We start from the raw sequence: 16,615 nt of genomic DNA, 5'->3' as shown, positions 1-16,615 counted from the left end.
TTTATAACTATTGAATCCAAAAACCAAACCTGAGCTGTCGGCTGTCCTTGACCTCTGATTAGCAAAGCCTTTAGCCATAGCAGCGTTAGCTAATGAGCGTTAGCTCTCTCTAACTTTACCATGCGCAAAGAACACACACATCGACGGCTTGACACACAATCAGCAAAAGAGGCGTGAATTAGGTTAAAACCCTTACCTGTATGTGTTTACTCCGTTAGTTAGTCCACCAAGCAGCGCCTTCCTCCTCCAGTATTTCAGTTTTAAAACGTCCTGAAGGTCTGGAGACGGTGTGGGCGGACCTTGGAGTCAACGTATTGTAGGTACCGCCCACTGACAAAAACCAGCCAATCAGAAGAGAGCCCGCCAAATTTGACGTGTATGTAAAATGTGTCAGGAAGTGCAGTTCCGGCACCGGCCAGTGGCGGCGCTGTCCTGTAACTGGGACACACTCAAAGGCAGGTCAGGTGGACAGAAGGACTGTCACAGAAAAGCCCAAAGGGTTCTGTAGACACCAATAACACAGTAAACACTCTGTGTTTTAGGAGGACTTGGCGTGGTCCGGCTTGAAGCACATCGGTCCTCAGAGCCCAGGTGAGTAGGCAGGGAAATGTCCCTCTAAACCACAAATACCAACACACACACACACACACGCACACGCACCACACACACCCCACACACACACACACACACACGCACACACACACACACACACACGCACACACACACCACCACCAACACACACACACACGCACACCACACACCACACACGCACACGCACACACCACACCACACACACACACACACACACACACACACACGCCCACACACACACACACCACACACACACACACACACACACACCAGCTGTATCACAGGACTAACACTATAATTTAACCACAGTTGACCAGTCTGCTTCAGCTGCTGTATAAGAACACCAGCACAGACTGTTTATCTGTTAGATTTACTGAGGGAACAAGAATGGGACACATCTGTCAACAGCCTACAATAATAAGTCATCAAAGGTAACCAAAAACACATGACTCAATAGTCATTTTCCTGTAAAGATACAAAAGGCAAAAACCAACAGATTTGAACAAGTGTTCCAAAAATAAAAACAGCACAGTTCTGTCCATTCCAGTTTTCTCTACAGAACATGCCCACTGACGGGTCTTCTTGCTGGAAAACTCCCTGATGAGCTCTTTAAAGTCCAGTGCTTTTGCCAACGTACTTTCAATGGAGAGAACAACCTGACAATCCAGGTGTGTTTGTCAAACTGTGTGTGGACTGAAGCATTTTGCACTTTTCTCAGGGGTGTTCACAGAGCAGTGACAGGTGTCTTTACTTTTTTGGAATACAGTAATATACCAATTTATAAAATCTAATGCATGACGATTGCATATGGGTTGATATTTATCATGTAATTTAGTTGAACAACAGGAAAAAAAAAAAAACTTAAAAAAATAAAATAAAATCTCAACTTCCCTTGGCCCCCCTCTCCTTTGGGCCCCCCCCACAGCTGTGTAGGTTAAAACCCCTGATCAACAGCAGTGGGTGTGCATTTTATGCACACCTTGTGACAGATGCTAGTATTTTTGAACATTTGACCTAGCGTCAAAAATTATAATGTAAATGAACCAGTGTTGGAGTTAATCATTGACATATGCCAGGATGAAAAAATCAAATAATATGTGATCCACTTTTTATGTAGTATATTGGGAAAAAAAAAAAATTGTGTGTGTTTTTTGCATCCAAAAAAATGGTTTGTTTACATTACAAACACGGCATTTAAAGGGTTAAAAAATGTGACAATTATTGAGTATTTGGTATTTTTATTTACAGCTCAAGTTGATGAAATAGAAAACAAATGTAAAGAATAAAAACAAACTGTATGAACATTTTTTTTGACATTATTCCACAAGTGTGTGACAAAGGCACACTTGGTGCTTAGTAAGGGCCTTGGTGGACAGGATACCAGAGTGTTAATCAAGATTTTTTTTCCTAAGTGTTTTTATTCCTCTAGGCATTAAAAAAATAATGCAATTGAAATAGTTTTTATAAACCCATTTTTCAAGGAGTTGCAAAAATGTCCACTCAGCTGGACGCCAAGCATTTAATTTCTGAAGCAAGAAGTGTATTACTGATAAACTGTGTGAAAACTATGAAATAAAAACATTTTTAATGCAGATAATCTGATGTTTTCTCACATTTTAACATACACTAATACTAGTCATTACTCACTTCATTGAGATAATATGCAAAAAAAAACAACAAAACAAAAAAACCTGTTAATTACAGTTTAATAACAGTAACAAGCACTTGATTTCCACTCAAACATGTTAGTGCAGAGCAGGTTTATCCAGAACAGTACAGTTACAGTAACAGTATGAATGTCAGTGTATGGGATGGTGCATGCACTGCAAAAGTCAAAATCTGACCAAGTGTATTTTTATCATTTCTAGTCAAAATATCTCATCACACTTAAAATGAGGTATAATCACCTAAAGAGTAACATTTTTTTTGTTTAATTCAAGCAAAAAAGTCTGTCAGTGGAACAAGTGAAACATATCTTGGTAAGATTTCTTGAAATCAGATGTTGCAGATCTATTGTCCATAAATCAGTTCTTATATCTCAGTGTAAAGTTCCTCTTTAGGTGATTCTGTCTGATTTTAAGTGTGATGAGATATTTGGACGAGAAATGAGAAAAAATTCATTTGGTAAGATTTAGATTTTTACAGTGTAAGTGTCCACTGTGTTGGCCTTGGCTGATATGGAACTAAAACAACAAAATCCATGAATATATAAGAGAACAGCTGTCCACTGTGGTGACCACTGTGCATGAAAGGGTTAAATTTGGCTGGAAGTAGTAAAAATGTATGTAAGTTGTACTGTCAAAGAGAAGGCATCCACAACAGTCTGAGTGAAAGTAAACAGTCAGAACTGTTTGAAAATATACAAAATATAAAAAGAATAAAAAAAACCCAGATCATCCATCCATCCATCCATAGGACAGAGTCGCAGGTATGATTGACCATATCCCAGCAAATGTAGGACAAACAGAATGATTATGTGATAGTATTTTAAATTTTCTTGGAAATTAAAAAAAAAAAAAAAAAAAAATCCGACTACCCTACACATGAATTAATGTCTTCAATACAGCTGTTGGTCAGATATTTAGCCATCCTACCAGTCTGAAAACAGTGTAGAAAATGTGCTAAATAAGCATAGTCCATTTACTATTTAAATCCTGTGTTAAATCTACATGTTTAAACTGGTAAATCTACATGTTACTCTGTAAATATGTTTACAATTGGATGTGTTTTTTACAGTATTGTTCTGGAAACCACAGCTGCCAGTTTTTTTCTGTAAAAACAGGAATTTTTTTTTTTTTTACATTGTAGCAGATAGTAGCTACTGATAGTTAGTACATTTGGGGGGGGGATTATGGTGACAAGAATTGAAAGTTAAAATAGAGAGAAAAAGAAATAGAGGCTTTAAGATAAGATCAGTGAGACAGTCATATTCCATTAAGGAGATTTCATTGTTTAATTTGCACTCAAATCATGTGATAAACAGCTGCAAAAAAAGGAAGAAACAAAAGGAATTCAGTGTGACAAAACTTGTTCAGCACCAGTGTGAATTTGAATGGAAGAACCAGAACAGGATTCACTGTAGCTAAAACACCCATGATCAACAGTGACATCTTTATAAAATGTGACAAAGGACTGGACTTTTACAGGAGGGAAATGATCTTCTAAACATAACCGGGTCTACGTAGGAGCAAAATCTTGTGTGCATGTCTGCCTATATGACAGATGTGACAATGAAACAGAAGAATAATTTACTAATACATCATATACAAGAAAGAACATCTAAAAAAAACCAAACGAACAATAAAAATACAGTTGTTGATAAGTTGCGTATCAGTGCTTTTGTAGTTGCTAAACAAACTATGCATTTAAATGGCATATGAAGGCATCTGATCCTGCAGAGAAGTGCCATGAGCTGACTTCCATTAGTGCTGTTAAACTCAAATGTGAATGCCTTCTCTATGCTTCACAGTGATCCGTTATACCAGAAGTGTCTGCCGGGGGTACAGTTTTTACCCTTCTCTTGCAGACAACAATGAATCAAAGTTGCAAAAAGTGCCTGCTCTAAAAAAAAAGAAAATCATAATAACAATTCAAATGACAGCGATCACCATGTCAGGACATCATCACAGGATGTTGTGTTTGCAGGCGAGTAAAAGGCAGTTGGGACGAGACCCTCGTTGTTCATGGAAAATGAATATGAACACAAACAGTGCAATGTAGCATGAGTAATATTAGTGCTTGTTACAGTCTTTTTAGAACTATGCTACCATGCAGAGGACACACAGCATAGATTCATTCACGTTTGGTGTGGGTGGAACAGAGCACTCTGTTCTGTTAGAAGGCTGTAAACACGGCTTGGGTTTTAAATCTGACAATGATGAACTACTGAACAAAGAGGTGAGGGAGTAAATCACACAGCTGTGTCAAAGACAGACAGCACAACTCTGGCAAAGTCGAAATAAATAAAGACATGAAATGGTATGCTTGTATTCGGATATTTTCCATTAACTGGCCAATTGCACTGGCATAGTTTCATATTTTTATGCCGACTCATTTGTAGTAATTTATTACATTGCATTCATGGCTCAGAGTAAAAAGACATTTGTGACATAAAATTAGGTAAAAAAGGCATCTAAATCGTACATGATACAAGTGCAAAATCGTATTTTACAGTGAGGTAACACAATCGCATAATATCAACCATGACTCACCTTAATATTCCTAAAACTATCAGTAAGATACAACGTACTTCCCCTAACATGGTCCAATAGCCAAATTAATTCACTGGTAACTCATTTTTCTAACCTCCTGCTTATATTTGGCTACAACTGAAATTAAATTAGGTCAATATAACTTATCCTCCAACATTATGTATACAATGTCACAGTTCAAGTTTTGCAGCCCTAAATTTCTGTGCTGAGTTCAAATTGAAAACAAATGGACTCCTTTACCCACACACATCCTAAGCTTTCCACAAATAAAAACAAGTTGTCCCACGTGGCCACGTTTCCCTCCGGTATCATTCTTCTGCTTTCATGTAGTAGTGATCTGACTGGTTACCAGATCCCACTGGATCTTCCACCAGGCGGAGCGAGGATCCTGGCCGAGGATCTCTTTGGAATGTTGTCATCGATCTGAGCACCTGGAAACAGAAGCAAACATAATAACATGGTTTTGGGCAGCAGTGAAACCCACACTGTAAAAAATGACTGCAGAATTAACACCAAAAAGTTGTAAAATTGCAACATATAAAAACTGTAAGTGACAATACAATGTAAAGTTGTTTATTTGAAAAGATTTTTGTGTTAATGACTAAATCAAATATAGCTGTAGTTTTTACAGGAAGAGTATGTGAACAAAACCAGATTAGTATGAAGAAATGATGGATTTCTATTGTTTTTGGAAAATAAAACTGTACATTGAAAAACAATGTAGTGCCGTTTAAACTGCAAAGACCATAATGTTGAAATAACAGCATATTTGCTTTTATATATATATATATATATATATATATATATATATATATATATATATATATATATCTATATATATATATATATATATATATATATATATATAAACTGGTCCCAGTTGGACCTGGTGGATTTGGAAAGAGCTTTGGACACCATGAAGGAGGAGAAAATGAGCTAAAGAAGTGCAGAACATTTACCATTTAAATCCACTGTTAAATCTACATGTTTAAACTGTTCAGTCTACATGTTTAAACTGTTCAATCTACATGTTTAAAATGTTAAATCTACATGTTTAAAATGGTCAATATTCATGTTACTCTGTAAATATGTTTACAGTTGGATGTGTTTTTTACAGTACTGTTCTGGAAACCACCAGCTGCCAGTTTTTTGCGTAAAAACAACAGGATTTTTTTTACAGTGCAGTTAACTGGTACATTCTAGCAGTGTTTACGAGCAGCTCATATTTGCGGGTATTGTAAACCAGTCTTTTTCAGACAGCTTATGTTAAATCCCAAACAGTTTCAGTGGGATTTAAGCAGTGCAGCATACTTTAAATGATCAAAGCAATTCTTCTCATTCCACTTAAAATGCATATTATTTATGGTTACAACCATGCAATCACATGTAAAAAATATACTTATGGGCCCCTTTGGCATAAAATCCAAATGTGTGTCTTACTTGTAACTGTATTTAGATACAGTGTTATTGTTACTAAAGGTTTATTATTTGTGCACTTCCTTCGACATAAAGGATTAAATGTATAGTGGGTACTGTATAGGTCTGATTATACTGTATTTAAATGCAGTGGTGGAAAAAGTATTCAAATCCTTTGCTTACATTACAGAAGTGATAAACTACTGTGAAAAGACTCCAGTTCAAGTAAAAATTCTGCATTCAAAAGATTACTTAAGTAAAAGTACTGTATGAAAGTACACTGTTGCCCAGAAAGTTGGAATAATTTTGTTTTCAGGCACATTCGTCTGACTATTCCTATCTATATAAAGTATCAGTAATCACCTTTTCCCAGGTGCAGTGATTACATACTGAGTCCCAGTTACACTTTATCTATCAATAAAAAAAATCAGGTTGTCACAATCATCTCATGAGAAGAGGCAAAAATATTTTATTCTAACTTTATGGGCAACAGTGTATTATCAGCAGACTCTACATAAAGCTGCCTCTCACACATACATCAGAATTTTTGTAGCATTGATCATTTCTTTCCTGCTACTTGCATAGACCAACTGTAACATACAATGATTTCCCCTAGGATTAACAAAGTATTCTGATTCTGATGCTATAGGAGGTTAGTTAGGGCCACAGTGTTTTTAATCTTTAGATAAATAGGGAAAGCTTCAAATCCATCCTCCAATATTTTGTAATAAGCCCTGAGTCTGTAGTTTAAGGATTTTTTTTAGTAATTTCATTTTATTCTGACTACTGACAAACTGCCTTTTTGTTAACTTTAGCTAAACTTAGCTTGCTGGCTAATGTTAATGACTGCTGAAACCAAAGGCAACATTTGTGTTTGTGTTTTTTGTGTTTTTTCATTTTAATTCCAGAAAATGGCAAAATTATTTAGATATAATGTGATGACTGTAACTAAAAAAAAGAGGGTGCTGAAAGCCTCTAAATTGTGGTTGCAACACAGTGTCTTTTGACAAGTGTTAAATTATATGACATAAGGAATATGGCATAAGATTAAACACAAGTAAAACATCATCTTCATCAACTGAACGCAGGTTTCAACTGACACCCACTTAAACAGTTGAGCTCCCTCATCAGGCGAAGTGGTGTATGTTCCAAATGCCTCAGTTGCAGTGCTGATCATGTGTACAGGGCTGTCAAACTCATGTTAGTTCAGTTCCACATTCAGCTAAATCTGATCTGCAGTGGGCCGAACCAGTAAAATAATAAAAGAATAATATAGAAATAATGTCAACTCCAAACTTTTCTCTATGTTTTAGAGCGAAAAAAGTACATTTACATTATGGAAATGTTTACATCTACAAACTATCCTTTCAAAAGATGTGAATAACATGAACAAACTGAAAAAATCAGTGTAATTTTAACAATATTCTGCCTCAGTTTATCATTTACACATGTACATTATAACGTACAGATCACAGTGGATCTACAAACACACAAAACATTTAATAACAAGCAGAATATTGTTAAAATTGTATTTACTTCTCTTAAGACATTTCAGGTTGTTCATATTTGTCCAGTTCATTCACATTTTTTGCGAAATTATACTTTGTTTTCATGTAAATACATGAAAGTATTTACATTTACAAAGAGAAAAATTTGGAGTTGTCATTATTTCTATGTTATTCTGATTGTATTTTGCTGGTCCTGCCCACTGGAGATTGAACTGGTCTGAATGTGGAACCTGAACTAAAAGGATTGTTAATTTCGTAGTGTGATTTTTGCATTCACAAATTCATCCTAAGGGCCGGACTGGACCGTTTGGCGAGCCGGATTTGGCCCCCGGGCCACATGTTTGACACCTGTGATGTTTATGTTGCTCCTCACCAGAGAGGCTGAAGCTGGACTCCTGGAGATCCCTCATGCCTCCGTGCCGGGTTGTGGGACGGGATGGAGTATCCAGGTCTGAAGCCCCAAAGTCCCTCTTTCCTGAGTTCACCACTGCCACATCTCCATTGTATGGTTCTCTCTCCACAGCTTTCATCATCTGGCACTGAAAACATAACATGAACATACACACAGGTTAATGAAGCTTGTAAAACATGATTAAAGCTGTTAAATCATAAGTATAGTTATTTAGGCCAATCACAGTAGTTGCAGTGTGGATTTTTCTTAACCCTTTCATGCATGAATTATGAAAAACTATGTAGATTCTTTTTTTTTTTTTTGACTGATTTTGAGAGTCAAAATTAGGCTAAAGTTGAAATGCATTTTGATTGTTTTATTAAGAAGAAATTTAACCTATATAAAAGACCCAGGAAAGCACAAGTTTTGGCTTTAATTTAAGTAACCAATTGCCTATACTGGAAACATCACGATGCAACAGTTTTTTCAGATGCATTTTTTTATGGAATGTCCTTTGCCGTGGATAGTTGTTTTGTTTTGGTTTTTTTTGTATAAAATTGTGAAACTCTTGTCCACAAACGTGGACAGAAAACTCATAGATGGGTCTTTGGAGGTTAACTTTATGAGATCACAGAGCAGTCCAAATTCTAAAACTGAGATGATCCTTTTTTCACTGTATTGCTTAGGGTTTATAGAGACTACCCCCATGTGGTTTGGACAATGCTGCCTTTATAATCCTTTGGAAAGTGAGCTTCAACTATATGTTCACAAATGTGGACGTCATGCATGAAAGGGTTAAATATTGTGACTGTCAGGAAGTCCAGCATAAGAGCTCAAGTGTGCAGCCAGTGTAAAGAAGGTCTGCACTGACCGTAACGTCAACTGAGAGGCAAAACATGCAGCGCCATAGGTGGATTCAATAGGAGAAACTATAAAACCAGGAGTAAAAAACAATATTATCTACTGGAGTTAAGGGACACTTGACTCAGTGATCCTAACACTTTACTAAAGAACCAGTGATCCATGGACGACAGGAAGCAGGTTTCCTGACATGTATATGCAGGCGACATGATGCAAATGCAGGGGAAATATGCAAAACCTCAAATCGTACAAGCCTCGACACTTATTGTGTTTTTTTTCCACATTAACCAATGTGTTCGATTAATACTCAGCACACATTACAGCAGGGGTGTCCAGCTCATTTTAGTTCAGTTCCACATTCAGCCCAAACTGATCTTAAGTGGTTCAGACCAGTAAAACAACAGCATAATAACCTGTAAATAATGAGGACTCCAAATTTTTCTCTTTGTTTTAGTGCAATCAAAATTAAATTATGAAAATATGTACATTTGCAAACTATCCAAACAAAAATGATGTGAATAACCTGAAAAAAATTGAAATTTCTTGAGAAAAATAAGTGCCATTTTAACAATATTACACATCAACTTACCATTTATACATGCATATTACAGATTGGATCTACAAAAGGCACAAAATATTTAATAACAGGAAGATGTTATGTTAAAATTTCACTTTGAAATTTCTGGTTTTTCGCATTTTATTGTGAAAGGATAGTTTGTAAATGTTAATATTTTCATCATTTAATGTAAGTTTTTACACTGAAACAAAGAGAAAAATTTGGAGTTGTCATTACTTATTTACAGATGTAATGTAATATTATGTTTTTCACATTAAACTAAGAAAATTTGGAGTCATTATTTATAGGTTATTATGCTGTTATTTTAGTTGAGATCACATTGGTCTGTGTGTGGAACCTGAACAAAAACGACTTCGACATCCATGATTTTTAATAACATAAGTGTAATGTTTGCACTTTGCAGATTCATCCTGCGGGCAGGATTGGACCCATTGGTGGGCGGCATTTGGCCCCCGGGCCGCATGTTTGCCACCCCTGCATTACAGCCTCTGAGTGCTTATGTTTAGGTCTTTGCCATCAGTTGTTTAGTTTTGTGCCAGTGCTAATGACACAGGTAAAACATCAGCAATAGCACTGTTCTCCCAACTCTGGTCAAGACAAATGTCAAGCAAGTGGTTCAAAATAATAATCAAATGTTAGCTAAAAGCTGTCAGACTCAGAATGATAGTTATTCCAGATTAACTGCAAAAATTCTTGGCCTATATCGATATTTAAAATGACATTTAGGTTGATAACCAGTGCCAATACCAATGCTTCTGTTTCTTCATTTTGTTTCTGTTTTTATTTATTCGCCCATTACTAAAGAAATCTTCATTAGAAATCTAAAAATAATCTTTCAGCCACAAACACAGCTTCAAATATACACATTTGGAAACAAACCTTTAAAATAACATGGCAGATGATGATGTCCGCCTGATATATCACTGCTTCCCTTGTGGTTATTGTTTGTATTTAACTGTAGCTGTTCACTTCATTCTACAGAACAGCTGTGAATACAAACATGCAATCAAAAAATCCTGTAAAACTGAACTGTGTCTGAACTTAGCTGTCAGTTTACATGAAACAATGCTTGTCTAAAACATGACATTAACAGGACTATGTAAAGGGCAGCTGTATGACAGACCGAGCAGGTGCTTCTTGATCCAATCACACAACATCCCTTTCCCATTTTTGATCATGGGCATAACCCTCACAGGCTTGTTCCAATCATTTGTTTTCATCCACAGAGTTCACACATTTCTCTTTATTCACCAGTTTTTGCCCAATGACATCAAGCAACTATTGCCTAATGAAGCTTAAAAAACACTTCAACAGCCGAAAAGGCAGTAAATAAAGTTATAAAGAGCTCCGACTAAGGTTTTTCAGTAACACTTTATAATAAGTCCACACTATGAAGCATTAGTTAAGCATTAACAAACACTGAATTCATTATTTATAAAGCACATTTCTGACATGAATACTCATTAGTATATGGTTTATCAGCACAGTTATAAATGTTTGACTCATCATTCATAATCCTTCATCATTCAGTCATGCAGTTTGTTTGATAATCCCATGTGCTGTGTCTTTCCTTTGTTAGAATAACTCAGACTTTTGTGAGTCTTTAGGCGTTGAAAACCTTTAAATCTCATTTGTAAATGCTTTAAATGTCACAGATAGTGCACACTTTAGATGAGCTCACTCCATAGACTGAATTCATGAGTAGTTAGTGCTTTAGAACTACCTGAAAGAATGAATTCCTGTATTAATAACTGTTTATAGGACATCTACTGGAAAATAAATGTGTGAGTTAGTATAAAATACACACTAACATATTCACTCACCATTAGTACATGTGTGAATAGTGTATGTGTGAGCAGAAATGCACATCACACCTGGTTTGTAAGTGATGCAATACTAAATGTTTAAATGCTGAATCCATAATTTATAAAGAATGAAAATACAATCATTAAGCACACTGTAGATGAGCTTATTAATGATGAGTAAAACCATTCTAACTGTGTTTATAAACCATATACTAATGAGTATTCATGTCAGAAATCTGCTTTATAAATGATGAATTCAGTATTTGTTAATGCTGAACTAATGCTTCATAGTGTGGACTGATTCTAAAGTGTTACTGATTTGTCTGTCATTAGAGTTGAGTCTGGTACCTTTTCCCTCTGAACCATCTTCTTGTAGAGGTAATCTGGGAAGGTTCTCAGTGGACAAAACTTTCCAGAGCCTTCAGCACACGTAAACATGCCGTTTTCATAGACCAGACGGCCACGGCTGATGGTGACCAAGGGGACGCCGTGACAACGAAGACCCTCATACAGGTTTATGTCACCTGCCTGGACCTGATTATCCACAGAGATGGTTCTGCAGGGGGGGAGAGAAAGAACGTCTTAGGTGACCCAGATTCAGTCAGACAAAAATGTAATCAGCCTCAGAGATGAACAGGACAGAAGCTGCAGTGGGACAAGTGGGTCGATAAAGGCGCCGGGTCCGGTTTCATACTTGGATCCCTCAGGGTCCCAGACCACCACATCAGCATCTGCTCCTGGGATGATCCTGCCTTTCCTGGGGTAAAGGTTGTAGATCTTGGCCGCATTTGAACTGGTGACCGCCACAAAGCGATTTTCATCCATTTTACCTCCGATCTGTAAATCAGACAGACACGCTGCTCAGTTTATAGTCACCGACACAGACATCTGACTGAGTCACCTGACACACCAACAGCAGAGTTCTTGGGGGCTTTACTGTCTGTGTTTCATGTTCTTTTTTAGAGTTCAAATACTGGATGAAGGTCTGACATGGAAATCCCATACTGCACATGTGAGGAAAACGATGTCTAAGAGTGTTTTCATTCTAAATACGGTAAAGTATTTGTGCGATTACAGGGTAATGCCAACACTGTACTGTGCACTTCTGTTGCCATATTATTGGATCTCGTACAGAAGAGAGCCATCAGGATTATCCATAAAACAGATTATTAGGAACACACTAATACTGGGGAACACATTTTTTGTTGAGTTAGGTCTGACAGCTGTTTTTAACTAATTTTTGGGTGCGGAATCCAAAAGTGATCTCAGTTTTTCTCTATAGCATCGAGTTTTTGAACTATAGGATCCCAGTTTTCTTAAAAAAATATGAAAAATACTGTACTTAACAGATATGTGCTTGTTTTATAAAACTTTTCAAATATTGACACACAATGAAATATCAAATCCCCTACGAACTGAATCCTCGTGAATTTCAAAATCTGCATCATTGCTGTCACTGCGTTCTTCAACATCACTCAGATCTTCTAGTGAAGGTAGTTGTTTGAAAACTGGCACTGGAATTCCAGCTGAATGAGGCGTTGGTCTTATAGCTGACGGTAGATTAGGATATTCTATTTGACTTTTATTTTTCTTGTTAAATCCTGATGTTTTCACTAAACAAAAGTAACAGTCTGTGCAATCTTTTTGCTCTGGCCAAACCATGGGGATACCAGATGCCAACTGCTTGTACACTTTGGGAGGGGCCCATGGCTTGTCTCGATCACCGAGTTTTACTTTAAAATATGCAAAATATGCTTGTTTGACAAATGCACTGATGTTTGCCCTCTGACTTGGAATGGTGAAACTACCACAAATATAAGCAAAAGGAGTCAGGGCTGTTTAGGCGTTTACGACCAGAAGTAGCAGGAGCAGACATGATCTGGAACAAAGGAAATATATACCTATGGAAATAAAACACCAAGATGGAATAGTTACAAGCTTTGAAAACTAAAAAAACAGCATAAAATGAAATAGAACTTACAACGGTGTGCCCATGGTTACAAGGTTAAGACAAAAGCCAGCACAAATCCTCTTAATTCCTACTATGCTAGCTTTCTGTTTGCAGATATTGACAGTACTGACCTACTGTTAGCTGCACACACCTCTCACTGCACTGTCGCAATTGTGACTGCACAAACAAGTAGCCACGTAGCTGTAGATGAGTCCAATCGTACTCAGCTGGCAAGTCTTATTACAGCTAATCAGTGGAATTTTGCTTATCTGGAGGGTAAGCTGTGGAGGAAAAACTTGACGTGCTAGAAAAAAACTGACCGCAATTTTGGAATCAGCATGCCAGTTTTAGTTTAAATCATCATAAAAATCTAACTCAACAGAAATTTTTTTTCAAATTGTTCCCCAGTGTTATTTATTAATTCTGGATTATTGATATGGCAGGTGCTAGTTCAGCTACAGACATTACTTTTTATGTTCAAGGCCAAAAGTAAAGCAGTACCAGCTAAATTACAAGAACTGTTTGTCTTCACTTCAGAGAATGAAAAGCATCGAAGGAAAGGTCGTTTCAAACACCAGTGTGCACGGACGACTGTGAAGCACATGTGTATTTATCAGTGGTGGGTGTTCAACTGTGGAATTGTCTTTATAATGAGCTGAAGGACTGGAAAAACAGATTCCAACTGAAAAAAGTGTATAAAGACAGAACAATGAGATTCTATGAACAGATCTAAGTTTTACATTTGGCTTTGTATTTGTACTGCATCTTGTGACATATTTATTTCCTTATTCTGGTCTGGTATAATATTTTTGCATCATTTCATCAGGTTTATATTTACCTATGTTTTGTACTTCCTGCACATGTAGTTTTCCACTTGGTTTTGTATTCATTTTGTATTATCTTTGGATGTATTTAGTTTGGTTTGACTTTATACAGTATGATTTTATAGCTAGTTGTGTATGGCTAAGCATTAAGGTTATTATTATTTAGAAGGGGGCAGGAAACATAAGATTTTCTTCATCCTGCTCCTTTCCAAGCATGGGCATGTACATGTTTGTTTACTGGATGATTATTGAAAGTTTACTGATGAAATGCACAACCATGAACGAATAAATGAAATGAAAAATGAAATCAAGAGCCCAAACCAAAACTAAATCAGATGTCTTGTGAAGCTCATGAGCAGCCAGACGAGAACAAAAGAGCTACACATACCACTCCTTTCTCCCAGATGACACTCATGCGGTCCTGGATTCCAGGGAGCCCATGGGGGATCTTTGTGAAATCATCCTTGCCCATAGCTTTCTGTTTGGTGGTGAACGGACGGTGGTCGGACCCCACGACATTCAGAGTGTCACTATGGCCACAATAGGGTTAAAATGGAGGTGAAGAACTCAAAAGACATGCTTTATGACTATAATATGTTATAGTGTGTTCATTTTAAAGCCTTACTTTCCCAGAAGGCTCATGAGAAAGTTGGGGGTACTTGGGTCGAGGCGGAGGGGAGGCACAGTGACATGGGCGGCAGCATGAGCCCAGTCCTGATGGTAGTACTGCATACCATTCAGAACGCTGTGGGCGGTGGTGGTTTCCCCTTGGACCACCTTACCTGTGATGTGAAATCCCAGTACAGATTGACACTGGATTAAATGCCAGTAGAAAGTGTTATACTAAGAAAAGCAGGGCAAGATTAAGATAGAAACAGATTAGAAGATTAAGTAAGTAAACCCTGACTCTGCTGAAATGAAGACTTTTATCCTGCAACACTCTAGGGAGACAAAAAAAAATGTAACCATTAAAAATAGAATCATTTTACACATACATTTCCCTATTCATGAAAGAGGGTTTTTTTAACCCTTTCATGCATGAATTACACTGTAAAAAATGACTGTAGAATTCACACCAAAAAGTTGTAAAATTGCAACATAAAAAACTGTAAGTGACAATACAATGCAAAGTTGGTTAGTTGAAAAGATTTTTGTGTTAACGATTAAATCAAATATAGCTGTAGTTTTTACAGGAAGAGTATGTGAACAAAACCAGATTAGTATGAAGAAATGATGGATTTCTATTGTTTTTAGAAAATAAAACTGTAAATTGAAAAACAATGTGGTGCCGTTTAAACTGCAAAGACCATAATGTTGAAATAACAGCATATTTGCTTTTTTATATATATAAAAAAGTTATAAAAAAGTAAACATTTAACAGTGTAACATTTTAAATTAGTAAATGAATGGGTTGGTAGAGTTGGTAGAGCGGCTCGTCCAATAACCAAAGGGTTGGTGGTTCCAATCCTGGCTCTGACTGTCCATATGTCCAAGTGTCCATGGAAGACACTGAACCCTAAACTGGTCCCAGTTGGACCTGGTGGATTTGGAAAGAGCTGTGGACACCATGAAGGAGGAGAAAATGAGCTAAAGAAGTGCAGAACATTTACCATTTAAATCCACTGTTAAATCTACATGTTTAAACTGTTCAATCTACATGTTTAAACTGTTCAATCTACATGTTTAAACTGTTCAATCTACATGTTTAAACTGTTCAATCTACATGTTACTCTGTAAATATGTTTACAGTTGGATGTGTTTTTTACAGTACTGTTCTGGAAAAAACAGCTGCCAGTTTTTTCCGTAAAAACAACAGGATTTTTTTTACAGTGTATGAGAACCTTAGTCAAGATTTTTTTTCCTGAGTGTTTTTATTCCTCTTTAGGCATGAAAAACAATGCGATTGAAATGTTTTTTAATGAATGTATTTTTCATGAAGTTACCAAAATGTCCACTCGTACTGGACACCATGTGTTTAATTTTTGAAGCAAAGAAACATGTATTTAAAACGCAGTATCAGAAAATTTGCAATTTTTATAAGCAATTTATTTACATTCAAACATGTCACTGCAGATCAGGTTTTAATAAGAACAGCACAGGTACAGTAATGGTATGAATGTCAGTGTATTATTATGGGATGGTGCATGAGTGTCCACTGTGTTGGCTGATATGGAACTAAAACAACCAAACCCATGAACATACAAGAGAACAGCTGGAGAAGAACTGACCACTGGAGTGACCACTGGAGTGACCACTGTGCATGAAAGGGTTAAAGGTGCAGTATGTGTGACATGACATGTATTGGTGAAGTTGCAGATTGCAATTGATTACCCCGAATACTGCCCACCCTGCCTGCAGTCCTGGAAGAACTAATGATAGTAAATAAATAAATAAATAAAATAAAATAAAATATAATATTAATCATGCACCTAATGCTGGATTTTATCCACTATAAAACAAAAAAAAGTTCAGTTTGTCTG

The 16,615-nt window shown here is 36.7% G+C and overlaps 1 protein-coding gene across 2 annotated transcripts in view; it reads right to left on the bottom strand.

Moving 5' to 3' along the window:
* Positions 1–3,520: 3,520 nt before the first annotated feature.
* The window catches only part of dpysl5a (dihydropyrimidinase like 5a), a 27,810-nt gene continuing 14,715 nt past the window's right edge, over positions 3,521–16,615 (bottom strand). For both annotated transcript variants that reach the window (XM_030127245.1, XM_030127244.1), the window contains exons 8-13: positions 14,761–14,917; positions 14,524–14,665; positions 12,055–12,197; positions 11,709–11,916; positions 8,100–8,265; positions 3,521–5,233 (exon numbers count right to left, since the gene is read on the bottom strand). In XM_030127245.1, the coding sequence (XP_029983105.1) occupies positions 5,148–5,233; positions 8,100–8,265; positions 11,709–11,916; positions 12,055–12,197; positions 14,524–14,665; positions 14,761–14,917 (902 nt within the window). In that variant the 3' untranslated portion in view covers positions 3,521–5,147. The remainder of the gene's footprint in view (positions 5,234–8,099; positions 8,266–11,708; positions 11,917–12,054; positions 12,198–14,523; positions 14,666–14,760; positions 14,918–16,615) is intronic.

This window comes from Sphaeramia orbicularis, chromosome 22 (genome assembly GCF_902148855.1).
Source record: "Sphaeramia orbicularis chromosome 22, fSphaOr1.1, whole genome shotgun sequence".
NCBI lineage: Eukaryota > Metazoa > Chordata > Actinopteri > Kurtiformes > Apogonidae > Sphaeramia > Sphaeramia orbicularis.
This window is presented reverse-complemented; position numbering and strand designations above follow the sequence as displayed.